At 38.0% G+C, this 26,245-nt stretch overlaps 3 protein-coding genes across 3 annotated transcripts; 1 reads left to right on the plus strand and 2 right to left on the minus strand.

The window, feature by feature from the left end:
- Positions 1 to 7,561: 7,561 nt before the first annotated feature.
- On the plus strand, positions 7,562 to 8,652 carry LOC149713758 (uncharacterized). Its single transcript, XM_089843927.1, has 4 exons — positions 7,562 to 7,928; positions 7,992 to 8,060; positions 8,113 to 8,208; positions 8,271 to 8,652. Exons 1-4 carry the CDS (start codon positions 7,906 to 7,908, stop codon positions 8,434 to 8,436), a joined length of 354 nt encoding a protein of 117 aa, XP_089700053.1. The 5' UTR covers positions 7,562 to 7,905; the 3' UTR covers positions 8,437 to 8,652.
- Positions 8,653 to 23,537: 14,885 nt separating this feature from the next.
- LOC149713759 (uncharacterized) lies at positions 23,538 to 24,759 on the minus strand. Its single transcript, XM_089844630.1, has 3 exons — positions 24,484 to 24,759; positions 24,009 to 24,152; positions 23,538 to 23,846 (listed from the first exon to the last, which is right to left on the minus strand). The coding sequence occupies exons 1-3, from the start codon at positions 24,757 to 24,759 to the stop codon at positions 23,538 to 23,540; spliced, it is 729 nt and encodes a 242-aa protein (XP_089700756.1).
- A 189-nt stretch (positions 24,760 to 24,948) lies between these two features.
- Positions 24,949 to 25,553, minus strand: LOC149713760 (uncharacterized). The gene is made up of 3 exons (XM_089844635.1): positions 25,311 to 25,553; positions 25,019 to 25,147; positions 24,949 to 24,969 (listed from the first exon to the last, which is right to left on the minus strand). The coding sequence occupies exons 1-3, from the start codon at positions 25,551 to 25,553 to the stop codon at positions 24,949 to 24,951; spliced, it is 393 nt and encodes a 130-aa protein (XP_089700761.1).
- Positions 25,554 to 26,245: the final 692 nt, after the last annotated feature.

Consider the following 26,245-nt stretch of genomic DNA (forward strand, 5'->3'; position numbering starts at 1 on the left):
TACAACGCGTTAAGTCGTTTTCTCGCGTAGAGTTCTAAAACTAATTTTTCGAGATCTTTAGTTTTGACTTTGAAGGTATGATAAAGTTATTCGGTGTTTTCACTTACAGTTGATTGTTGAGATTTGGTTGTGGAGTAGGTGGTTGAATATGAGATTGAGCAAATGAGTCCCTAATTCTGTTCAAAACGGTCTGGGCAAGATGGGATTCGTGACGAAAAACCTGGAAAACCCACAAAGATGGCGGCCACTGTTAAGGCGGGGGAGCCTAGTTTTTGCGTTTTCTCTCTTTTTTTTTTGGAGGAACACCTGTCAATATTTGATTTTGTATGCTTAAATGTAAGATTAAATTTATAAAGACCATAATATAAGGTGAGAAATATTTATCTCACAAGAACAATGAAGACTAATTTGTGTTAATAGAAAAGTCAGCAAACAAACCACCAGTCAATTAAAATATATACAATTTTACAAATTTAAAATTATTTAATGTAACCATAAGGTGCTGTAGTATAATCGGGGAAAACGCGAACTTTATCTACGACCACCTGATATGTTTTGGTCTGTTCTATCGTAATTAAAGTATGATTGGGTAGCCGTCGTATTTGGGGTCCAATGGGTACCTGTACAGCGTTTATTTCAGGTTTCCCCTGGTTGTTCACCCCTAATAATTTTTTCAGGATATCAAAATTAACATAATTTTCAGTAGATGTGTTTAAGTAGAATCCTTTAACTTTAATAATGTTAGTAATTTTAGAGACTAAACAAGGCGGTATTCTATCCAAGTACCCATTGGCCCCCAAATACGTCGCCTGCCTAATCATACCCTCATTACAATAGATCAAAAAAAAATATATCAAGTAGTCGTCGACAAAGTCAGAGTTTTCTCCGATTATACTACCACACCATACGGTTATCTTAATTGAATTTAAATTTGAAAAAATTTATTTGTTTGTATATATATATATATATATATATATATATTAAGAGGAAGGCGAGCAAGAGAAAAACACTTGAAGATTTAGTTGAAGAAAGTAGCTCTAAAAAATTTAAAAACCCCAAGGAATGTGACGTAACCGACCTTGTTGAACGAAAAGATGGGAAACTGACCAGCTACGAAAGCTACCATCTACATAATATACCGGCCGGCCATTACAAATCACTTAACCACATTGTGGAAACTATCAATACTTCAAAAGTATGCGAAAAACTTTAATTACGATAGAACAGACCAAAACATATCAGGTGGTCGTGGATAAAGTTCGCGTTTTCCCCGATTATACTACAGCACCTTATGGTTACATTAAATAATTTTAAATTTGTACAATTGTATATATTTTAATTGACTGGGGCTTTGTCTGCAGACATTTTTATTAACACAAATTAGTTGTCATCGTTCTTGCGAAATAAATATTTCACACTTTATATTATGGTCTTTATAAATTCGTTCCTACCTTTAAGCTTACAAAAAAAAATCTTTACGCATACAAAATCAAAGATTGACAGGTATTCCTCCCCCAAAAAAAGAGAGAAAACGTAGAAACTAGGCTCCCCCCGCCTTAACAGTGGCCGCCATCTTTGTTGCTCATACTGGCGTACTACTCTCTTCCCTACATTCTCCTTTTTCCAAACTACCAATGAATCAAAGTGCCCTTAACGACGTCACTACGGGCAAAACAAGTTGGGTGGTTTTTCGCGGCTGGTTTGAACTTAAAAATATCTAACGCTCTTTTCTTAATTTTAAAGGTTTTAGTTTGATTTTTCTTTTGCCACACATAATGTTTGGCACATTTTTTACCTAAAACTACCCTCATCTTGTACTAGTCGGAAAACATTGAGAGTATCCCTTTAAGTGTGTTACGACGGCTCAGATGACATATACACTGAAACCACTGGTGATTGGAAAAATTTATATATTAGAAAATTTGAGCATGGAGGTTCGGAGTTTAGTGTGACCTTCTTTTCATAGTTCAAAATAAATTTAGCAATTCTCCACATTAATTCCTCAACAAGTCATTGGTACCGATTTCTTCGTTTTAGTTAATCTATTCCCTAAAATTTATCCATTTCATATTTTTCTTGCACATAAATGGAGAGCTTCCAACTAAACAAGATGGCCCCGGCCAGATTACACTTTTCGCACCCTCTAGTGACTAGAATTAGCATTACTATATTCATTGACCCCGACAAATTTAAAATTTTCAGGTTTTTTTCCATTGTTTATAAAATAGCATTCCGATTATGAATAAAACCAATCTAGTAAGAATTTGGTTTACAGTTTAATTAACTAACCGCCAGTTCCCGTGTGCCCGTGCGTCCATTAGTGTTTTTCTAATTAATTTATTTTGCTGGTTTTTGTTTTTGTTTTCTGTCTGTTCATACAGGGCGCCGATCATTATTTTTCCCAGGGGGGGCTGGGGCCCAAGGCAACACCAGGGAGCCAAGGCAAAATTTTTTATTACTTTTAGGAAAATATGAAATATAGGATTTTATAGTAGAAAAAGGGTGTTTTATAGGAAATATAATACTCAAAATCCTCATATGTAAACCTTTTCAGTTCTGTGTAGAAAAGTCTGAAAAAATAATAATCACATTTTACTTCGAAAAAAAAACTTAACGAAAATACTATGTGGAAAAATTTCAGAGCGAGCGAAGCGCGAGCTCCGCAATTTCGCTTTCATAAAATTTTATCTCAATTTGGCCTTTAACTATACGAAAACTTATGTCAAGAGTATAGGATAAAAGACTAAGTCAAGAGTATAGGATATAAGACTAAGTCAAGAGTATAGGATATAAGACTATGTCAAGAGTATAGGATATAAGACTAAGTCAAGAGTATAGGATATAATAGGACCTTTTATGAAATTATAAGATAATATGGGACAGGTTGAAATATATAGCATTTTATGGTAAATATAGGACCTCTGGGCTCCCTGCAATATAAAAAGAGTCCGTTTGGTTCACCACAAGACTTCTGGAGAATATATTTTCAGTCACTGATTGGCGTTTCTAAGCGATGTCAAGTGGTTGGTATTTGAAAATCCAGCCAAAAACATTTGCGCACCTCCGTTCTGAATATAGTCTTGCTACATCCATATATAGTAGAAAATGTTTATTAGGAATTTAGGATATATATTCTATATCGATATAAATACAGACCTAATCGTAAATAGTGAAATAGACTAAAATAACTCTATTATTTTAACAACAAAAGGCCATTAATATTTTCCTTCTACGGTAAAAAGAGTGAGAGTGGGGCACCAGTCTTGGCCGACTCACAGTGGCACCCAAATTAAACGCAGCTTCCCAGAGGGGGCTGAGCCCCCTGTCATTTTTCTCCGTGGGGGCTCAGGCCCCCACTGCCCCCACATGATCGGCGCCCCTGTGTTCATATTGTTCTTTTTTATGTGCTACTATGCTGTTTTTGCTTTTAACCATGGAGGGGGGTTGTACCCAAGCCCTGGTGGCTTCACAACCCTATCCCTCGAGTTCCACTAAATAAAATAAATAAATAAATAAATAAATAAGTAATTAACTGTAGTGTTCAAGTCTTGTTGGATTAATTAGGCGAGATATACTAATCAATATCCAAGATTTATTCTACCATATGATTATGGTCATTCGTTACATTGGGTGGCAAGGATGCCGCTTGAGTGCGGATAAAGAAGTGAGGAATGTTCTCTCCTATATCAGAGAGAATTTAGAAGGGGAGTGGAAGGCCCCCCCTTTGACTCTATTAAACGTGACGCCCAAACAAGATGTCGCGTTGAGCTTTTTGGGGTAGGCGAGTTTCCGGTCACGTGTTCTAAAATATCTCTGTTACCAACGCATCATACCGGAAATCGACCTGCCTAGATAACGTTTAGCAGACGACGTTGCGCTACATTCCAAACCACCCCTTCCACTCCCCTTCTTAATTCTCTTTGCCTATATCTCATGCTTAGAAAATGGGGGTTACAAACTTACAATCAATCGATATCTGAGGATGGGGCGCCATCTAGGTTGTGTTTGGAATAGGCGGGAATTACGAATATAGCAATACTCTCCCGTGAGATTAAAACCCAGTGACTTTATGAGTCTTAAGATAATGTGAGGGTTTAACAATAAATTTCGAAGATCATTGGCAACTTGTAATATTGCGCTATGCATTTGTATCAGTTTGGTTGAGCTTAATGAGGTAGATTGTAATTCAGATTTAACTTCGTTTAAGTCACTATTAACTTTTATTTCTTATTACAATTTTTCAACTAGTTGCCACTAAATATCAATCAACATGTCTAATGATATTTGAAGTAATTAATCCTTTTCTGAACTATCCTTATTCCTTATTCCATTTTACATAAATTCGGTGGCAATATCTTCTCTCGCTATCAGTAAGCCAGATCAAAATCTTGTAATGTGACCATACACTACTGCCTAATACGACTACTGACAACTAGTACTGGCTATGGTCTAGACTGTCGACTACAAGAGACTCATTCTAGAGTATAGACGCTAGACAAGATCAATAGTCAATAGAATACAAAACTTTTGTAGGGAAGTTGTAGCCAAGGAGTACTAACTACCTAGGAGTAGAATTGGTAGAAAATGTGTTGAGCTAGAAAAATTCTAATAAGGAACCCCGAATTTATAAACTGGTCCCACCGTCTATTTTTTCCAAAAACCATAATTAATAAAGTGCTCCCTGATACCACTGACCCCAACTTTTGGAATAAATAAACTGGTCCGAGCAATTAATAAACTGGTTTGGGACTTGTAAACCTGTCTTATTTCCTAGCCTGTAGTGACGAGCTCATGTAAACAATAAAGATGGCCGCGAGCTATACGGACGCTCAGGAGGTTTAAGCCTCGGTCTTTAGTGTATCGGGGAGACGGGGACTCGGGGTCCGAGTAACGGGAGTTTCTGAAGCGTTTGCAAATCTTATTTAAATTTATATTTTTATTATTATGTAACCGATTTATATTACTGAACGAATTGTACCTTATACTGTAGCAGACCACCCTAAAAGTTAGGCCAAGGTTTTTCAACTGTTGCTGATATTTAACTAGTTATGCCACCGCATGGATACACGTTGATTCCGTTTGTCGTTGATTGAAATTAGATTCATTTTGATCATAAATTTCATTTTATATTTTGAGTTGTTGATTTTATGAGATTGTTGATTTTATTTTTATAATTATCACTTACGTAACTGTTATTAGTAGATGAACCCAGCGAGAGCGAACTGCCAAAATGATTAGTTAATTTTGCAAAGAATCTGCAATTTAATTCTGCAAAAATCTACCTATTATTTTATGTCAGTTCCGTTAAGTGATAATTTAATTTTAAACTTGCCAAACAAATAGTGAGCAATGATACCTCCGTCCCAAACTAGTTATAGTTTTAAAACGCTGACTCAATACATTTAATTTTATTAGTAAATCAACCTCCCTAATTGTCCAGTCATTGGTGAAAAAGGAAACTTAGAAACAGTCCTCAAGAAAACTCCTTACGTAATCAAGAAGGACAGAACATTTTCTTTGAAACCCTGACAAATGTATTATGGGCAAGTGCAACTTAGTTTGGCCCTTATAAATAATAATAAAATTCCCTGACTTTGCTGAAATCCTCTAATTTAAAATGAAGGGAGCAGACAACCATGGACTTAACCATTGTTTAATTACGTTTAAATAAACAGCAAAACTGACAAAAACTAGCCTAATTATCGTTGAGCAGATAGTTGAGTTGTTGATTTAATTTTATAATTATCTTTGAGCAATTCAATTTAATTAACTTTAATTTAACCATGAGTATGTTGATTGCGTTTGTCATTAATGGTATCGCCGGGATTAAGTTACATTTAAACACCTGATTAAACCTTGCTATCTAATCATCGATCATCCGTTAAGCCTTGGACCTTGCAATAGGATAGGAGGGAGAGAGACAACAAACTAGTATTTATGACATCTCATGTTGCCCTCTATTGAATCTCTCAACAACTATCGTTAAATTTATTACTTAAATAATATAATTTTTTTTAAATATAATAATCATATTAGCTAATTATAATTATTTAACTTTAAATGGGTATGTTTCATTGATTTAAAATAAATCACATTGCGAAAAATTATTGGCACGCGCTAGGCAGTCATTCTCTCTACTCTCTCTCCTCTCCCACTTACAAAATCCAGCTGCAGCTGGTTGGCGCGCGTCGGGAAGGGGAGGGTGGGTGGGGATCCACATAGTTCTACCTCTCTCTACTCTACAGTCTAACTTAACTCGGGTTTTGTACTAAGCGAGCGTAGCTTCGTGCTAGCACGCGCGGGCGCCTTCACTGGCGTCTCGTATGGATTGGGATATCGCGGGTTCGAGGCCCGGCACCGACGGGAAAATAATTTCAATTGAAATTAAATACGTTACGCCACCTATGAGGTGTAACGTGAACTACGGGTGAATTTCGAGTCGAAAATTCGCGGGAAATTTGAAATTCAAAAAGTTTATTTATGACGAAACTTATTATGCGGTTACACCAAATCCAGCCAGCCGTCCAGCCAACAGAGGTCGGAACAATACTTTTCAGCTCTAAAGAGCGCGAAAAGTAAAAACCACACAGGACCAAGGTTGTTGCTTTTTCTTAAGTAGACGACATTATTTTATTAATTAGTCTGAGCAAAATAAATTGTTATATTTTCTTGAACTCAAGTCTTCTCAGAAACTTATAACAGATGGAAATTTCTTTCGCAGCAATCTTGAAAAATTAACTTGCTAGCAATACTATGTCTGTCAAAGTGCTTACAAAATTTAGAGCCTCGACACGAAGTCCCTTAAAAATATTAAATTTCATGATAAAATGATTTCGGAAATGTAGTTTTTCAATTAATTTAGAGGGAATCAGGGTTGGCAAAAATCCGGACTTTTCTTGAAAAAGCCACTGGTATGGTTTTTTGCTGGTTTAAACCGGATTTTATTGGATTAATCTGGCTTTTTTTTAAACTACTCTCTAGTGCTTAATTTTAGCACTTATTTTTTACATTTAGTGCGCTAGCTGACTTCTGCTAAGCCGTCTAATTGAGAATCATTTTTATTATACATAAAAGTTGATAAAACTATAGACATTTCCCTTAGAGATGATTAGGGCCCCTGATTTAATCGGGATTTTTCAATACAACCCGACCCATATCGGGTTGAGTGAGAAAATTACTTAAAATGTTTTGCTGGTCGGGTCGGGTAGGGTTATCATATCGTCTACCAGGGTAGGCTTTTTTGTGATCTTCAAAAGGGCAGGGTCTGATAAAGATTTTTCTAAATGCGCGGTCCGACCCAACAATTTTGCGTTGCGAAAAATTCAACTCAGTCTCACGAGTTTCGGGTGGGACAGTGGGAGGAGGGCGCGTCAAACTAACCCACAATGTATGGGAATCGACCATTTCGATGAAATAAAGAGGTAAAGACATGTGGGTCAAACGTTTCCTTCCATCTCACTTTATGGTGCCTGCGCTGTACTCTATTATTATATGTTTTGAAAAATCCACTGGATTTTTCATCGTGGTTTAGCCAAACAAAAGGGTAAAGCTCTATACTGTCAGGACGGATCTTGTCTTTACTAGCTTTGCTCATAAAACCTTATTGTTTTTCGTGTGCCCTACCTACAAATCATCAGCGCACTATTCCGTTTGCTTATCTAACATAACAACACGGAGTAAAAATTATGTTAAATCTTTGTAAACCATCTATAGGAAATATGGGGTACCGCTTTGTTTCATGTAACAAATGTACACGATTGTAACATACCCAAAGCTGGTAGATTTGGATGTGACCATGATGAATTAACAAAAGAGCAGCTGGAAAGTCATCCTTGGCTAAAGCAGAAATCCACCGCGTTACGCTGCCTTAGGGGATTAGTTTTTAATGACGAATTCTCGAAGAAAATGCCGTATTTTTGTAATTTCAGGTTCGCACAGTGTTATTTTTTTTAGTGCTCCTATATTTAACTATAATATTCCATGCTGTATAGGCACACCGGGTTTTTGGAAAATATGCATAGTTTAATGCTAATGTATGCGCCGAAAAGAATATCCTTTAGGTAGGCAATATAAATATTGCAGCACAGCAGTTTTTGAAAGTATTTGTTTTAGTTTTCAAGGCTATGGAATGAGGATGACACTTATTGTTATAGACCACAATTATCATGTTGGCCGAAAACAATCACAAACCAAAGACGGAAGACCTCGGTTAGACTACTTAATTGCTTACTACCCTCAGTGAAAATTGATGAATAATAATTTTTTTGTAGTGACACTCGAAAGTTTAGCAAACGATCCAAAGTATGGCACACTGTGAAAGTGCTGGAGCCAAAAACGTATGGCTATATGCCAGAACTTTTGAACGCCATTTTTAGAAAGAGGGCTAATTTCGATGTAAGTATATCTTCATTGTCGCATGTCAGATTGGACCCTTGAAAATAAATATGCTTTGCTATTTGAAGGGCAATTAAAAGAATAAAATGTTTCTTGGGTCAGATGATCCAAAGAAAATTCATCCCCATCGTGGGATGGTGGATGCTCCCACTAAAGAAGTGCTAAGAGAAAGGCAGCAAAGTCGTTTTGAATCGTCAACCCAAGAAATATGATGAAAGGAGGCCTATTAACTAGATATTAAAATGAAAATAGAAAATATTTGCCATTTGACATTTAATTCAATTGAACAGTATTCTAACTATACAACTTGAACTAAATCATGAACCCGAAATTTATTCATGTTATACATGAAACCATAAGTAACATGATGAAACCAAAGAGGAGATAAAATAGGGGGGGGGTAGTAAAAACAATTTTCCGTAGTTCAGTTTCAGGTCCCATATTCTTCGTCTTGTATCTGTTATCCCCTATCTGAACTATGTAGGAGAACTGCTGGGCTCCGGCGCCATGGTGCACTGTAGATTTATATCTTTATATTGGTTTTCCCCTATAGAGTAGTGTCGGTAGAGATGAGAGAAGACTGTATCCCTCCCTCCCTCTAGGCGCGCTTTTGTAAGAGAGGATACTGTACGCGCCTGGTAGGGGGGATGACACTGAGCTAAGAGATGATAGAAGGGTATGACGTTTGCATACTAGACCTGACATTACTCTATACTGATTCTCTCCCCATGTCTCTCTCTCTCTCTCCTCTTTGATGAAAAAACCAATAAAACTGACAAAATGGACGGCCTACAAGAAACTGCTGCTACTCGAGGGGCAGTTCACTTGTTCCATTAATTCTACAACATCGCCTTATTAAATCTGCTTACAAATATTACCTTTCTTCCACAGTGTTGATTAAATCATGATCAAATGATTTGATCCTTAAATTCAGATTAATGATGCACCCGAGATCCAAGTGAATTGCCCCTCGGTGCTACTGTAAAGCGATTGTTATCTCGGACAAGTCAAGAGGGCATTCAGATGGATTTCTAAAGGGATTTAGATAGGTATTATATCAATGGGCGCTGCCATAACCGGTCGGCAGCCTTTAGTTAGTGGCTGGGATTTCCTAGCCTTGACAGACCAACCCTCTGAAAAGAGAGCGAGGGCGGTAATGCCCAAGGTCGTTTTACTTTCATAATGTCCTTTAGTGTTCCCAAATTCTCATCCCCCATTCCCTTCCCCTAATGTAATGCTAGAGAGGACTCTGTTTGTACAGTGGAAGACCGACGTTTTCCCAATCCCTTCAAAAATCCAGCGTTCATGTGAAAGGCTCAAACAGGTTGGGGGAGGGGGCTTCAACCACCTCTTCATAGGTGACATGCCCCCTTTTTTCCTGAGAAATTTTCTAGAGTGTTTGAAATTTTGAATCCTAACCGTCAATTTTCTCTGACAAAGCCAACACTCGTAGTCGCGGCTCACGGGGTCCAGAATGCCTTTGTCTCATTAGGACAAATAGATGGGTGTATGGTAAGTATGGAATTCCAAATTTCTAATTTTTATATTTTTGAATTATATTTATAAAACCTCAGTATATACATTGATTTCTACATTATCCAAGTGCACAATTCATAAACAGTTGCCTTTTATTCTTTATTCTCCCGCGATTTGTGAAAATTGCGGCCCCTTCGTCAAAAGTTCCTCATAATAATAATTATTTTTTTGGAGACTGCATTCTAGGAAAACAATATATCTCATTTGTGATGTGTGCTGCTAATTATAATATCTTTAGGGGAAACATCTTTGGGAGTGACATTCTATGATTGCTGTGTGAGAGGGGTGAGATTGTGAGTGCTAGAGAGAGAGAATATATAAGCTAGTAAGAGCCGACATTTCGCCATGATATGGTATGTTTTCCCACGGTTTTCCATTTTAATATTTTTTGAAATATGCATTAAGGCTGGTTTTCACGGGACCGAAATTTGGCGCAAAATTCCGCTTTCTCGCACCGAAATTTTGCTTATCACCGCGGCGAGAGGTTTTCACAGAGCCGTTTTTTCAGCGAGCAATATTTTTTTCTCTCTCTTTTCTGTCGTCTGCTTTATTTTATTTTTATTGAACTTCCATTTCTAGAGAATTCCGTATGTCTAGCCCGTTTTTTCCTCTCCTCTTTCAGTAGTCTGCTCTATGGTTTGCTTGATTATTTATTTATATTCCCAAAAATAAAATGGATAACAATAGCCAAGCATTAATTAGAGCCAATTTAGGAGTTATTAACCTTGCTGTTATAATATTGGCTACTCAGGTGTTAAATAGGAATAATCGCAAGTATAAAAAATCCATATGGGTGAGAAATATATTTCGAAAGAGAAAAGAACAAGGCTGTTTTTCTAATCTCATCAGAGAAATGAGGGAATCTTCTCGATAAAATCTTCATTGTTCACATCCTTTTTTAAAACTCTCAACTTCATCGCGGCCACCATTTTATTTTACCAAAGAAAAAAAAAACCCCAAAAGATCGAGAAACGACGTCAGAGTGACGTACGATCATACGGCCCTATTCTTGGCTGCGACAATATTCGGCGGCCAAAAAGTAGAGCTCCAGTCTACTCCGGCGAAAAGAGACTTTTCGTTTCGGCGCGCCGAATTTTTTTCGGTGGCGGTAGGTTTTCGCCCGATTTCGCCCCGTAAAAACCGGCTTTTAGGGTAAACATCGCTCATGTGTGGGAGGCTGGGAGCATATGATTATTTTTCTACTTTACCGAGAAGCATCTCTACCTCATCAGCTTGGCATAGCAGTGGCGCCGTGTAACGGTACGTAAATTATATAATATTTTTGAACTATTGTTCTAGTTTACCGAGAAGCATCTCTACCTCATCAGCTTGGCATAGCAGTGGCGCCGTGTAACGGTACGTAAATTATATAATATTTTTGAACTATTGTTCTAGTTTACCGAGAAACATCTCTACCTCACCAGCTTGGTAGTTGGTACAGCAGTGGCGCCGTGTAACGGTACGTAAATTATATAATATTTTTGAATTATTGTTCTAGTTCATCGAGAAGCATCTCTACCTCACCAGCTTGGTAGTTGGTACAGCAGTGGCGCCGTGTAACGGTACGTAAATTATATAAAATTTTTGAATTATTGTTCTAGTTCATCGAGAAGCATCTCTACCTCATCAGCTTGGCATAGCAGTGGCGCCGTGTAACGGTACGTAAATTATATAATATTTTTTGAATTATTGTTCTAGTTCATCGGGAAGCATCTCTACCTCATCAGCTTGGCATAGCAGTGGCGCCGTGTAACGGTACGTAAATTATATAATATTTTTGAATTATTGTTCTAGTTCACCGAGAAGCATCTCTACCTCATCAGCTTGGTACAGCAGTGGCGCCGTGTAACGGTACGTAAATTATATAAAATTTTTGAATTATTGTTCTAGTTTACCGAGAAGCATCTTTGAAGCGCTGCCTAGGAATTCCTATGTCAGTAAGGAGACCACGCACTAAAATCAATAAATTGTGTATGGCCCCCATTGTTGTCTGTCGTGCACTTATATTCTTTGTGATTCCATCATTTTTAAAATTACGTTAAATGTTTTTGTGAATAAAATATAACTTTCTGGGAAAACAAATGTTTCCTTCATACTTGGAACTGTTTCCTTTTGCCTTATTAATAAAGGCAGAAGTACTTCTGATAAAGGGTATCATATTGTATTCTAAAGAATAATCCAAATAAAGTCGCCTAATAGGAATTTAAATTTTCACCAAATCAGAAATTATTGCTTTTAGTCACTGAGACTAAAGGTTTTACATTGCTAATGGGGCTCCACAAATATACATAATGAAAACAAAGCAAATACTGATAACATCTAGTTTGTACTCTTGATCTATTTGGTCATCACGCAACGTCAATTTATTATCTATACAGATGGCGCCACAGTGCAAAAATAACTTAGTATGAAGACTAATAACTACCATGGACTAACCAGTAATTCCAAAATCTAGCACATAGTCTTTGGAAATTGGAATGCCACTAAATAGCAGCACATTTTGGACCAATTTTTTTGGGTGAAGGGTAGGGGTAGGGTTTTAGGTGCGCATTCCCCTTTAAGCTGCATCTTCGCAAGCAGAAAAACTTAAAGGCATTGCAAAAATTTGCCAGACCGAAAAACTAAAACAATCTAATATGGCAACTCACTGCTACACATTACCTTTAATTGGAAGTAAAATAGTCAAACTACCTCCCCTTAAAACCTTTAAATCTGTGGAAACGCAGTGTTGCATTAAAGATAGTCAGGTAGTCATCGTGCCTGTCGAGGTTGTTCCCCAAAGAGTGGACAAAAGCACTCAAACGAATGAAGATACTGAAATTGCTTCGGTGAAAGTTCTGTGCCCATTTTTATCAAACGTCACTACAATTTTGGATGATCAAAACTTTAAAAATCATCTGCGATATGGTGTAAGTTATCGGGCATGTTTGACAAGTTTCGTAGTTTAAAATATTTGTTTTTAGACCCATGAAGATTTCGAAGGGAGTGTTTTTTAACAAAGAAGAGAGCAAACGCAACAGGCATTTTTGGAGCGACATTAGAGCCGTTATCTTTAAACATTGGTAGTGATGGCAAGTGTTTCTTGTCAGTTTTATTTAAAACCGTTGAAGAATTTGACTTTGCTGGTACAGTCGCCGCAATTAAAAACTTTCTCTCTCGCGACGTCTTGTTTCAATCATAAGCCGCAAATTATTGATCTGATACAATGGGTATAAAAAAACGTATCTTATATTGTTGTTTCAATAAATTTTTTACTAAGCGTTTTTTTTTTCACTCTCCACTTTCCATTTCCAACTGCTAAATAGGGGGTTTTGAATGATTGGGATGATTTTAAAGAGAAGGTGAACAGTTGAGCATAGCTCGTCCGAATTACCGAATGACATTCCAGTAAAGGGAGAGTGATGTTAATTGCAATTTTCTGAATACACGTCCCCCACGGAATCAATGCCTTGAGCCATATTTTTATGGATAGAGATCCCCTTTAATGTTGCACAAATATATAATCAACAATTGTGGAATGAAACTTCAAATTTTCCTCCGGTGAAGATATGGCTACGGGTGCGACATTCTGTTCCACTATGGTTCGCAAATGCCAGGGGGTGGAGAATGATTTCTATCTAGATTAGTGGGCGATTCTTGATGTCAGTTTCAACATAAGTCTGCACGAACGTTTGGTTGAAAACGGCGCAATTCGGAGAGAACCATCTAGAAATTCAATGGCCAACCAATTCCCTCAATATGTCACCCATTGAAAACCGCTTGGTGGAGGAAATACAGGTTCACTGAAAAGGAGAATACCCACATTCAAAGCATAGCATGGGTCACAAAGTGGTGCCTACATTTGAGGAAGTGGTTGTGTTCATTGTATTCAACTAATTGGGATTCGCCATAACGAAGATGACGAACCTTTCTCAAGAAACACTTTATTTACAATGCGAAATTAGCATTATACTAAAGTTCCACTAGTCTTAGCAGTGTATCCGATGGCAAATTATGGTTTTTCTTGAGAATCAATGGAATCTGCTGAGCTGCACGAAGTATTAAATCCTTGAAGGTTAAGTAAGGACGCAATGTAGAGTGTGTATATATTTTATTGAGAACTACCCAACCAACATAACAAGTTAAATAAAGAATAAAGACACTTTGCTAATTACTATCGAACATTTATTCTTAATTATGAACATGGTTAGGATAAATACATTTATGCGTTTTCATTTTTAATTTCATTATGCGATTAATATTTGATCATCTTACCGTTGTCGTTTACAACCTGTTGCATTCTCTGCGGCATTGATGAAAACAGATTGCTTATGTAATCGGGCCGCTCGCCAACCTCTTCCCATGCGGCCTGGATGATGGTGAATAGTTCGTCCTTATCATTGGGAATTATATTGTTCTGGGATACAATCCTTTTCATAATCGCCCAGACGTTTTCGATTGGAGATAAGTCGGGTGAATTTCCTGGCCAGTTCATTAGATCTATTTCCGGATGATTCTCCTTCAAATACGCCATGGTTGCACGTGACTTGTGTATACTCGAATTATCTTGTTGAAATATAAATTTACCGTCCGGAAAATGATTGTCTACAACATGAGGGAAAAACGTATGTTCCAATATATCAATATACTTATCGGAATTTAGGTGCCCTTCTATTCGTGCTAAGGTGCCAATTCCATGTTTTGAAATATAACCCCACACTGGCACAGAAAACCGTCCGCTATTCCGGATTGAATGAGTGTTAGCCGCATCATATCGGGTCCCTTTCTCTCTCCACACTCTTACGTGATGGTCCGTAGATGAACAAAATGTTGATTCGTCGCTGATGACAACTTCATCCCATTCGTTCCTCCAGTGCAGGTGAGCGCGCGCAAATGCTAGGCGTTCTTGTTCGTGCTCTGGTTTGAGATATGGCTTCTCCGCGGCGATACGACTGTGTAGCCCAACGTCACGTAATCGGTTTCTAATCGTTGTTTCCGACGCTTCCAATTCCATGATGGATTTTACAGATCGAACAGTGGTGGTAGGATTATTCACAACAAGAGCAGCAATAACGTCGTCTTCTTCTGCAGTGGTAACGCGTGGAGTTCCAGGTCTTGGTTTGTCGGTCAATCTCCCATTCTCACCATAAGCGGCTAGCCAAGACCTCACGGTTGGCTTTGCCTCATGTAACGCAACGAGCCTATTGCGTTCTTCCTGTGATAATCTTGGCATACTGACTGGTGAGAGAGTGAGACAAACTGATAGTATTTATATAACAATTTATGGTAAAAAATATATTCTAACATATATTTTTTACTATCAGTTTGTCTCACTCTCTCACCAGTCAGTATGCTAAGATTATCACAGGAAGAGCGCAATAGGCTCGTTGCGTTACATGAGGCAAAGCCAACCGTGAGGTCTTGGCTAGCCGCTTATGGTGAGAATGGGCGATTGACCGACAAACCAAGACCTGGAACTCCAAGCGTTACCACTGCAGAAGAAGACGACGTTATTGCTGCTCTTGTTGTGAATAATCCTACCACCACTGTTCGATCTGTAAAATCCATCATGGAATTGGAAGCGTCGGAAACAACGATTAGAAACCGATTACGTGACGTTGGGCTACACAGTCGTATCGCCGCGGAGAAGCCATATCTCAAACCAGAGCACGAACAAGAACGCCTAGCATTTGCGCGCGCTCACCTGCACTGGAGGAACGAATGGGATGAAGTTGTCATCAGCGACGAATCAACATTTTGTTCATCTACGGACCATCACGTAAGAGTGTGGAGAGAGAAAGGGACCCGATATGATGCGGCTAACATTCATTCAATCCGGAATAGCGGACGGTTTTCTGTGCCAGTGTGGGGTTATATTTCAATACATGGAATTGGCACCTTAGCACGAATAGAAGGGCACCTAAATTCCGATAAGTATATTGATGTATTGGAACATACGTTTTTCCCTCATGTCGTAGACAATCATTTTCCGGACGGTAAATTTATATTTCAACAAGATAATTCGAGTATACACAAGTCACGTGCAACCATGGCGTATTTGAATGAGAATCATCCGGAAATAGATGTAATGAACTGGCCAAGAAATTCACCCGACTTATCTCCAATCGAAAACGTCTGGGCGATTATGAAAAGGATTGTATTCCAGAACAATATAATTCCCAATGATAAGGACGAACTATTCACCATCATCCAGGCCGCATGGGAAGAGGTTGGCGAGCGGCCCGATTACATAAGCAATCTGTTTTCATCAATGCCGCAGAGAATGCAACAGGTTGTAAACGCCAACGGGAAAATGATCAAATATTAATCGCATAATGAAATTAAAAATGAAAACGTATAAATGTATTTATCCTAATCATGTTCATAATTAAGAATAAATGTTGGATAGTAATTAGCAAAGTGTCTTTATTCTTTATTTAACTTGTTATGTTGGTTGGGTTTTTCTCAATAAAATATATACACACTCTGCATTAATTGCGTCCTTACTTAACCTTCAAGGATTTAATACTTCGTGCAGCTCAGCAGATTCCATTGATTGTCAAAAAGAACATAATTTGCCATGGGATACACTGCTAAGACTAGTGTAACTTTAGTATAATACTAATTTCGCATTGTAAATAAAGGGTTTCTTGAGAAAGGTTCGTCATCTTGATTATGGCGAATCCCAATTAGTTGAAGACAATGAACACAACCACTTTCTCAAATGTAGGCACCACTTTGTGACCCATGCTTAGGGTTCGAAAATTACCGTAATTTTGGAAAATGGTAAATTACGCCGTAATTTACCGCGTAAATTACCGTTCATGGTAATTTACGAAAATTAAAAAATTAAATTATATTGATCGTTTTTAAGCTAAATAATGAAAATATCACTTGAACACAGCTATTCTTTTTATAGCATAGTGTTTTACAATATTTAAACACCGAGTTTTGATGTTTGCAGCTCAAAATACTTTTGAACAGCAACATCTACTTTCTTCTTCTTACCAATTATGCGAATTTTTCTATTTCACGTTTTTAAAACAAAATTCTAGAGAAGGGCCGATAACAGTTTAGTCAAATTTCGGTGCCGATATATCGGTTTAGTCAAATTTCGGTGCCGATATTGGTATCGGTATGGGCCCATCTCTAGAAAATTCTAACAACTACAGTTTTCCAGCTAAAGCAAACGAACTCGACAACAAGAATAGACGACAAAAGCAAATTTCATTTCCTTAATCAAATTTTTCCCACGCTTGCCGTTCAACCTTTTATGACTTACTCATAAATCATGGGAAGAAATAAGTGTGCATGCACGGGTAGAGCAAAATATGGAGCTTTAGGACCATTTTCCAAGTGTTAGAAATGAAAATTCGGTGGTAAATTACCATCGTGGTAATTTACCAGCGTAAATTACCACTGTAATTACCAGGGTAATTACCGTTTTCGTAATTTACCCGAGAAAATCGTAAATTACAGTTACCCTGGTAAATTACCGTGTAAATTACCATGGTAATTTACCGATTTAGAACCCTACCCATGCTATACTTTGAATGTGGGTGTTCTCCTTTTCAGTGAACCTTTATTTCCTCCATCAAGCGGTTTTCAATGGGTGACATATTGAGGAAATTGGTTGGCCATTGAATTTCTAGATGGTTCTCTCCGAAATGCGCCGTTTTCAACCAAACGTTCGTGCAGACTTATGTTGAATCTGACATCAAAAATCGCCCACTAATCTAGATAGAATTCTTTCTCCACCCCCTGGCATTTGCGAACCATAGTGGAACAGAATGTCGCACCCGTGGCCATATCTTCACCGGAGGAAGATTTTAAGTTTCATTCCACAATTGTTGATTATATCTTTGTGCAATATGGCTCAAGGCATTGATTCCGTGGGGGACGTGTATTCAGAAAATTGCAATTAACATCACTCTCCCTTTACTGGAATGTCATTCGGTAATTCGGACGAGCTATGCTCAACTGTTCACCTTCTCTTTAAAATCATCCCAATCATTCAAAACCCCCTATTTAGCAGTTGGAAATGGAAAGTGGAGAGTGCAAAAAAAAACGCTTAGTAAAAAATTTATTGAAACAACAATATAAGATACGTTTTTTATACCCATTGTATCAGATCAATAATTTGCGGCTTATGATTGAAACAAGACGTCGCGAGAGAGAAAGTTTTTAATTGCGGCGACTGAACCATCCTCCCCATCCCCGACACTTTAGAGGTAAACTGAAGGATGAAAACCCTAATGAATTATTAAGTCTCTATGGTTCAGTGGTAGCGTGTCTTAATGGTGCGCCAGCGACCCGGGTTCAATTCCCGAGTGCGATGTGAAACATTTTAATTAAAATAAAATCTCTAACCGAGCTCAGTTACACCATGAGTTAATAATATGTTAGCTCCATAGGGAGCTAACATATTATTCACTTATGGTTACACCTATTGGTGGTTTGAGGTGCTATAGAGTTCCTTTTAAGCTAAAATCTAATGATAACGAAAGCGACAACCCCGGCCACTACCACTACTACTACTACTTCTACTACTAAGGCTCGGGTCTAACTAAGAGCCTCATCGTATACTACGATGTGGCTAAAAATACAACGTACTCATCTGAATTGTATGTAAAACAACGGCCGAACATAATTTAGTGAATTATTATATTATTTCAAGGAACACCTCGCGATTGGACTAGTAGCATCATCTTTGAAGAGTAGCAAATCATGATAAAATGCTTTAAACTTACTTCCATGAAAGGTGTTCTGTAGTAGTTTGCTGTTTCGACGTTCATTATTATTGGTTCTTAATTTCTTAAATCTAGTCGTATTAGAACCAATGGCAAAAAAATAAAATGTAATGGGATGCATTCAGGTATTTTGGTCCCTTCTCAATTTGGGCAGTTTCACCGAGCAGAATAATTTGAAGTAAAATGCTAAGAAAATCATTTGCGTGTTTGAACTTGTTTTTCGAGAATCGAGATTTCGCTTTGAAATGATTCTTATAATTTGTGGCGTGAATATTGAAACCATGAAATGCCTAAAGTTGTTAGTTGAGCTGGGATCCTGCCCTTCTTTGGCTGAAAATTTATTCGGGATCGATAACTCTTCCACTGTTGCCGGAACTCGGGTCGTTCGTTGCTAAGCAGCTAATTTTTAGTGTTTTTGACGCGTTTATAAAGTATATTTTATTTAGGCCTAGATGCTTAAAATTTTAATTAAATGGATCGATCCTAGCATTGCGCGTGCACCCAAGCGAAGAATTAATAGGCGCAGTTCTAAGAAACTCTTTGCGTGTTTCACCTTATTTTCCGAACCTACGAGGCTTAGTTTCAATTTGTGGCATAAGTGAATATTATACCCTTTCGAAACTTTAAAGTTCTTTACTTTAAAGTTCTAATGGAAAAAGAGCAGCTATAATGGCTATAGATTAGTTATGTTGTCGATACTAAAGTTTCTGCAGTGTGGCGTCATCTTATGGTTACCATAGAAATGATGTCTAGTCAGCTAGAAGTCAATAATGTGTTACAATAACAAGTGGAATACTTTTGAAAAGCTATCCATAAAATATTCATCATAGTGTGTGATAAAAAGATAATCACTTAATATTTGGGAAGAAATTTTTAATTCAAAATAGTTTTAGCGATATAAATAGTCCAATACACCGAGAGGTATTTGTTATACAACAAGACATGAACATTCGAATAATTAGTTAATTTAGCCTTTAAATACGTATAAAAGAGTTCAGAAAAGTCATTCCACCCTAAAATGCGCGTTAGCTTTGGGTTCCAACAACCGAGAGTAAAGTCAGATCAGTAATGAGTTCAACTATCCACAAGTTTGTCCTAAATATGTCCATAAGTTTCAAAACACTGGTTACTGAGAGCTTGCAATTGAAGATTATCATCTGATAAATTTTTGTATTGGTTTTAGTAGAAGCTGCATTGTTGATCGACTTCATGAATTGTTCCGCTAGTGTTTAAGTATGTTGTATTCCTCCGCGGTAGGTCTTGCGGGCTCTCAGTAAAGCATTGTTAAGTGTCGTACTTATGAACGCAATTATATCAAACTTATGATGGATACGATTCTAGTTAGTCGCGTTTATTCAGAAGGTGAAAGTCAATTAAAATTAAGTTCATTGAGAATCGGGGTTTATCGTCGAACGATGTATTCGTAAGGAGAACCGGATTCGAGTACTCTGTAACCGGAACTGGCGCGGGGAACCGAGATGACTCTGTATCCGCTGGTGGGCGCTACGGCGATGGGGCGTTCGATGATGATGGGTTGAGGGGCGGGCCTCAAGTAGACGGGACGAGGGGCGGGGCGAGCGACAATGACGCGTCTGACTGGTTGAACGGGTTGAACGACGGCGACTGGAGCGGGGGCCGGGCTTTGACTTGTTGCACATTGACGTCAGCGGGGCGCTGCTCTCGACACCGGGTTCGTTCGAGACGACCGTGGCGCGGTATCCCAATTCATCGGCGACGTAATCAACTTGACGGGAACGTCCGTCTGGGTCGCTGATGCTGTAGCTACCAGTGACACGGCCGGCTCCGTCACCTTGGGATCGATGCGAAGAAACTCCACCATCTTCACCGACGTTTCGGTATTCGAAGGCGTATGGCTGCGGAGGTTCCTGAAACAAAAACGGCCACTCGCGATTCTCTTGGCCGCTGCAAAGAGGTGTACTTACAGCTGGTGCCGACAAAAGTTGGGCGTTGATGGCCGCTACACACACCAAGGCGAAGACGGCCAGAATCTGTTTAATTCAAATTGTTTTTGTTACTTTTGCGAACTTGTTATTATCATGCCATTTTTGCATTGTCATTTTACACGGAGTAGTTTTAGGGGAGAATTTCGAACTGGTCGAAGTAATTTTAGGTTAATTCCTCATTAACTGAAATTTCGAAAGGATTTTACGAGATGCACAATGGATTTTAAATGAATGAATCATTTTTCGTTATGTGGGGGCACGCCTACGAAAAACATCTTCGAGAGCAGAGACCCAAGGTCAGGAGGATCACAAATAACAGAGCTACATAGCTACATTTTCTATCTCAGATTATTTGAAGATGTGGGAGTTCACGCTTACATTGTGCAAATACCAAGGTCAATTAGTAGCGTAACCAAATAACAGTAGCATTCCCAAATACATCTACATAAAGACTGAAAATTCTACCAACAACTTGCCCTTCTTCGAACAGGCTTTAAGAGTTACGAATTTTTGATGCATTTTAATTATAATCGAATCGAGAAAGAACACGATTAATCGATTAAATCTCTAACCCATCTATAGAAAATCTTCCTATCAAATACTCTGGATAATATTCGATTTCGATTGAAATTATAAACGAATAATCTACCTTTTTTGTTAACCGATTAAATTAAAAACATGTTTAAATTTTACTACCATTAGAATATTTTAGAAATTTTCTTTTCACGCTAATTACGATATTCTCCAACTAATTAACTGCCACCTTTTCCAAAATATTCTCCAACTAATTAGCTGCCACCTTTTCCAAAATATTTTCCTACTAATTAACCGCCACCTTTTCCAAAATATTCTCCTAATAGTTAGCTGCCACCTTTTCCAAAACATTCTCCTACTAATTAGCTACCACCTTTTCCAAAATATTCTTCTAATAGTTAGCTGCCACCTTTTCCAAAACAATGGTTCCAATAATTCGTTGCCACCTTTTCCAAAATATTCTCCTATTAATTAGTTGCCACCTTTTCCAAAATATTCTGCCTTTAATTAGATGTCACCTTTTCCAAAATATTCTCCTATTAATTAGCTGCCACCTTTTCCAAAATATTCTCCTACTAATTAACTGCCACCTTTTCCAAAATATTCTCCTAATAGTTAGCTGCTACCTTTTCCAAAACATTCTCCTACTAATTAGCTACCACTTTTTCCAAAATATTCTCCTTTTAATTAGCTGCCACCTTTTCCAAAAAATTCTCCTATTAAATAGCTGATAACGTGATTAATATTATTTAAAATAATGAAAAAAAAACTACAATTCCCTTTAAAAAGTAAATTTTCGGCGATTTGAAAGTATTTGGTTCTTCTTAACTAAAATAGGTGCTTAATATTTTACAGAATGTTCGCGTATGGTGCTCAATTTCTTTGACCATTATTTTATTATAAGTCAAAGAAATTGTTTGCGCTCCCGGGAATTAAATTCAATTTAGTTCCATCGGGTGTATATGCGCATGCATTCTTGTCCCAATGGACCGAATCCGAAACCCGGAGAAGTGCGGGTTTTCGCTCCAATGGGACTGTCCCATTGGACCGAATCCGCCAAAAGTGCGGGATTTTCGGTTGATTGGGACTGGTTTCGGCCGAATGCGATTCGGTCCAATGGGGCCGAGTCGTCTAGAATAGGACCAACTTAATTAACATCGTCTTAAGGTTCACCTCCGGTCCAACCTTGAGAAGAACTTACCAAGTCACTTAAATGAATAGTTTGTTTCAAATATCAACAATGCAGTTTTGGTTCAACTTGGAAAGTAACGAATTGTGACAAAATGTCATTGAACAATTTCCACTCAAACTCGTTCAATGAACACCCCCAACCCTTAAATTATGCTAGACCTTCATAAACACTCTGCATAAAGCAAAACCAAACATAGAAATTGTTTAGAATACAGTTTTCTGAGATCCGAGAAAAAAAATCACATGTAAATTAAGATGTGTCATATACTTTGGTAAGCTCTTTTTTACATGAATTGTGCCGATTGAACACTGACTGAATAGTACAAACCGAGTAGTTTATTTGTCGGCGTCGTTAAACTATCGGCGTTAAATGTATGTATAGTTTCCTGGTGTTAGACTCGGAATCGCAGAATGACCTCCGGCCTACGTGACCGCCTTTTCTTAGTTATATCGCTCGTTAAAAAACGAAAACGGAAGATCCAGATCTCTCAAGGAGGGTAACATTTTTTTTATCTCGTAGAGATTAGAAAAAAAAGTTTTTTTTTAAAAACCCCGATGAAAAAAGTAATTTGTAAAGTAATATAAAAAGTGGAAAAGTGAACTGTCATTTGTTACGAGGAGTTTCCCGCAACCATAAAAAGCCTAACACCGTTACGCCCACCCTAGAAGTAATTTAGAGAATGCAGAAGTTTATTACTGTTGACTTGGCGAGGGACGTATGCCGTTGAATTAATTTAGAGAATGCAGAAGGTTATTACTGTTAACTTGGCAAGGGAAGTATGGCGTAGAAATAATTTATAGAGTGCAGAAAATTATTACTCTTAACTTGGCGAAGGAAGAATGCCGTAAAAATAATTTAGAGAATACAGAAGTTCACTAAAATGTATGCCCTAGAAATACTTTAGAGAATGCATTAGTTTATTACTGTGAACTTGGCGAGGGAAGTATGTAAGGTGTATCAGTTCTTCCATTAGTTCATAAGATCTTTTCCATAAGTTTGTCAATGGTTACAAACTGGAGCTTGTCATGAAGTGACGTAGGTAAACCTTTGATATTATGATTGGATACGTCCTTAGCCTTCATCTTTTAACAATGGCAACTCGAGAAGTAACAAATAAATTCTTAAATTTATCAACGCTGGATCTCAGAACACAAAAAGAATAGACAGACGAAATACAAATTGAACATTTTATTCGATTTCTTTTTTAATTTTCTTTAAGGGTGGTTGGTACAAATCACATCCGTTCTTGGAACTAAAATTTCGTTTCTTGGTGAGCAAACTTTGAACCATTTCCCAGTCTTGATGTTTGCTCGCGTAATTGTGCAAATCAAATTGCTGGCACAAGGGCCAACCAAAGGTGTCCGATTTTAGAACTTCGACCGACGTCGATAATTTTTGAGCGATTATTCTTTTGGATTTTATAGAAGCGTTCTTCCAAATTCGACGCAAACATTCGCTCCCGTGCAATTTCGTCGCTAAATCGCTGACTAAAAATGGCTGAAATAGTTTTACGTTACTCTGTTAATAAGGCAGGGCGTTACGCGATTGGTCGGAGGTGCAAATGTCAAGTAGTCCGTTAAATCTCAAACTTATCACCCTCCAACACCATTTGGAAAACTGAGATTTAAGCTAATATAAATTTAAATAGACTCAGTTTACCTTGAGTGTCGTGACTAGGCGATCTTCGTCTTCATCAGTGAAAAATGGACATTTGAAAATGGCCTCGTAAATAGGATAGGACATATTCCAGCGGGCCATTTGGATAAGACACTTTTCGGGCATGCTCAGTAGGCTCTTCAAAATCTACAGCAATTGCAGTTTACCATAAATTCATAAGTGATATGTTCCATAAGCATGACACTAACTATACTTCGTAATGCTAGGGACTTTACTGAGAGCTAGCTCAAGAACGACAAACGAGAATTGATTAACTATACTCTGATAAATTGCAGGATTAGTCAGCATTACTAAGCCTTTGACAGCGCCTCACCAGGCGTCGCTATACCCAGAATCTATGACCTACGTCACTTCATGACAAGCTCTCAGTAACCACCGAGAAACTTATGGAACATATCTTTACTTATGAAGAAAACTGGTCTAAAAAGTGAATTAGAACAAATCTGTGCGTACTTACCTTGAGTGGCTTTTTGAACTGCAACATGTACTGAACAATTTGAGCTCCCGCATTAACAACAATCAATTGCGGAACCTTCCGCTTGTGAAATAGTTCCCAGTTTTGCATGTTTATAATTAAAGGGGCGATATCATTCCGCCGTTCTTCCGGATCGTGGCATTGCAGTAATTGCCTTGTAAAAATTTTAAACAAATATGGCTTGTTAATCCTCGAAAGGGTTCGTAAAGCAGTCTGCTTCTTCGAAGTGACGCTTTCAACAATGGCGGAGACAGTCATTATGACGTCAAATCAATTATCAGGTAATAGGGACAAGGATAATGGGGGATGCGTAATCTGAGAGTAATCGGCGCACGCTAACTGCGGAACAGCTTAGTTCCAGTGGGACGCGAGAAAATGGGTGTGGGATACTCGGAAAAATGGCGGACGGTCTACGACACGCGAATCACGAAGACCGCCCGCCATTTTTCAGAGTATTCTTCCTCCATTCTAAATAAATACTAAGAAATTCTTTAATGAAATTTGTAAGTATAATTACTTCGGTAAATTCTTTCTGGCAACACTTGTGATTTTTGCATATTAAGGCCATCTTGCTGAAAACCGTGAAAGACCGATGTTCCAAAATTTCTCCAAAGTTTGGCGCCATTATGTCTAAAATCTTCGTTAGCTACGTTGCGACAAAATTATTACATCAATCTAAGAATATAATAGGTAAAAAACTACGGAATTTTAGTAGAGTTATAGGGCCATGTGAAGTGTTCGTGAATATATTTAGTGTAGGTAACTAGCACGTACAAGCTAGGTATGACGAAGGCAAATTGGTAACTTACTTCCTCTCTGTTGTTGCAAGTGGTGATGATTTTTTGAGCAATGTAATTGCCCCTAGAATTGGCGCACATCTGGGTGAATTGTTTCTCAAAATGGTTTCTCCACAACCATTGGCGAGTTTCGTTACTAGCAACTTCCACCATCCTCTCGACAACAAATGAGGCGTTTTCGTGATAGAAAACTGCAGAAATTGAACTTGGACAAAAGACATCGGGGTTATTGCCAAAATGGATCTCTTGAACCATAAGTTTATATGATGTGTTACATAAGTATGACCAATACAGTTCGTAATGCTAGACTCTAGAGACTTACAGCTAGAGCTAGTTCTAGGGAGAACGACAAGCGAGAGAGAATTGGCTACACTCGGTTAATTTTTCAGTTCATCTAGTCCTATTTAGTCTGTGTACTTAGCCTTTGACAGCGCCTCAATAGGCGTCGCTTTAAAATAATCTGACCTACGTCACTTCATGACAAGCTCCAGTTTGTATCCAGTGACAAAATTATGCAGCAACATATCTTATGAACTTATGCTTAAACTAAATGAACGATATTTGCCGAACACCGAATCTTATGGCTGACGGAAGTAATTAGTGTACTAAAATGTTGAACTATGAAACTTGAAGGGTATGCAATCTATCTTACCAAGAATAGGCCTAGGCCTACATAGATTTCTTCTGCCTGTAATCTTTAACAGGTCATTTTCTGCATGGGTCTTTTTGCTTGAATTAAAGGGGAGGAGTTATAGAAGCCGTAACCCTTGACGTCATGGATAATGTATTTGAATTTTGAAAACGCGTGTCGCGTGATATTGACTAAGCTAGCGACCTGTGCCGCGACTAACGGGACCTATGAGCGGCGAACCCTTATATAAACAAATTCTCTTCGCGAGTTCTGAACGAGTAGACCTAGGGTCGACGGTTGTCCTATATATGTGTGA

The sequence above is a fragment of the Phalangium opilio genome, unplaced genomic scaffold (genome assembly GCF_054372755.1).
Source record: "Phalangium opilio isolate 3A_F unplaced genomic scaffold, DU_Popi_V2 ptg000009l_1, whole genome shotgun sequence".
Lineage (NCBI taxonomy): Eukaryota > Metazoa > Arthropoda > Arachnida > Opiliones > Phalangiidae > Phalangium > Phalangium opilio.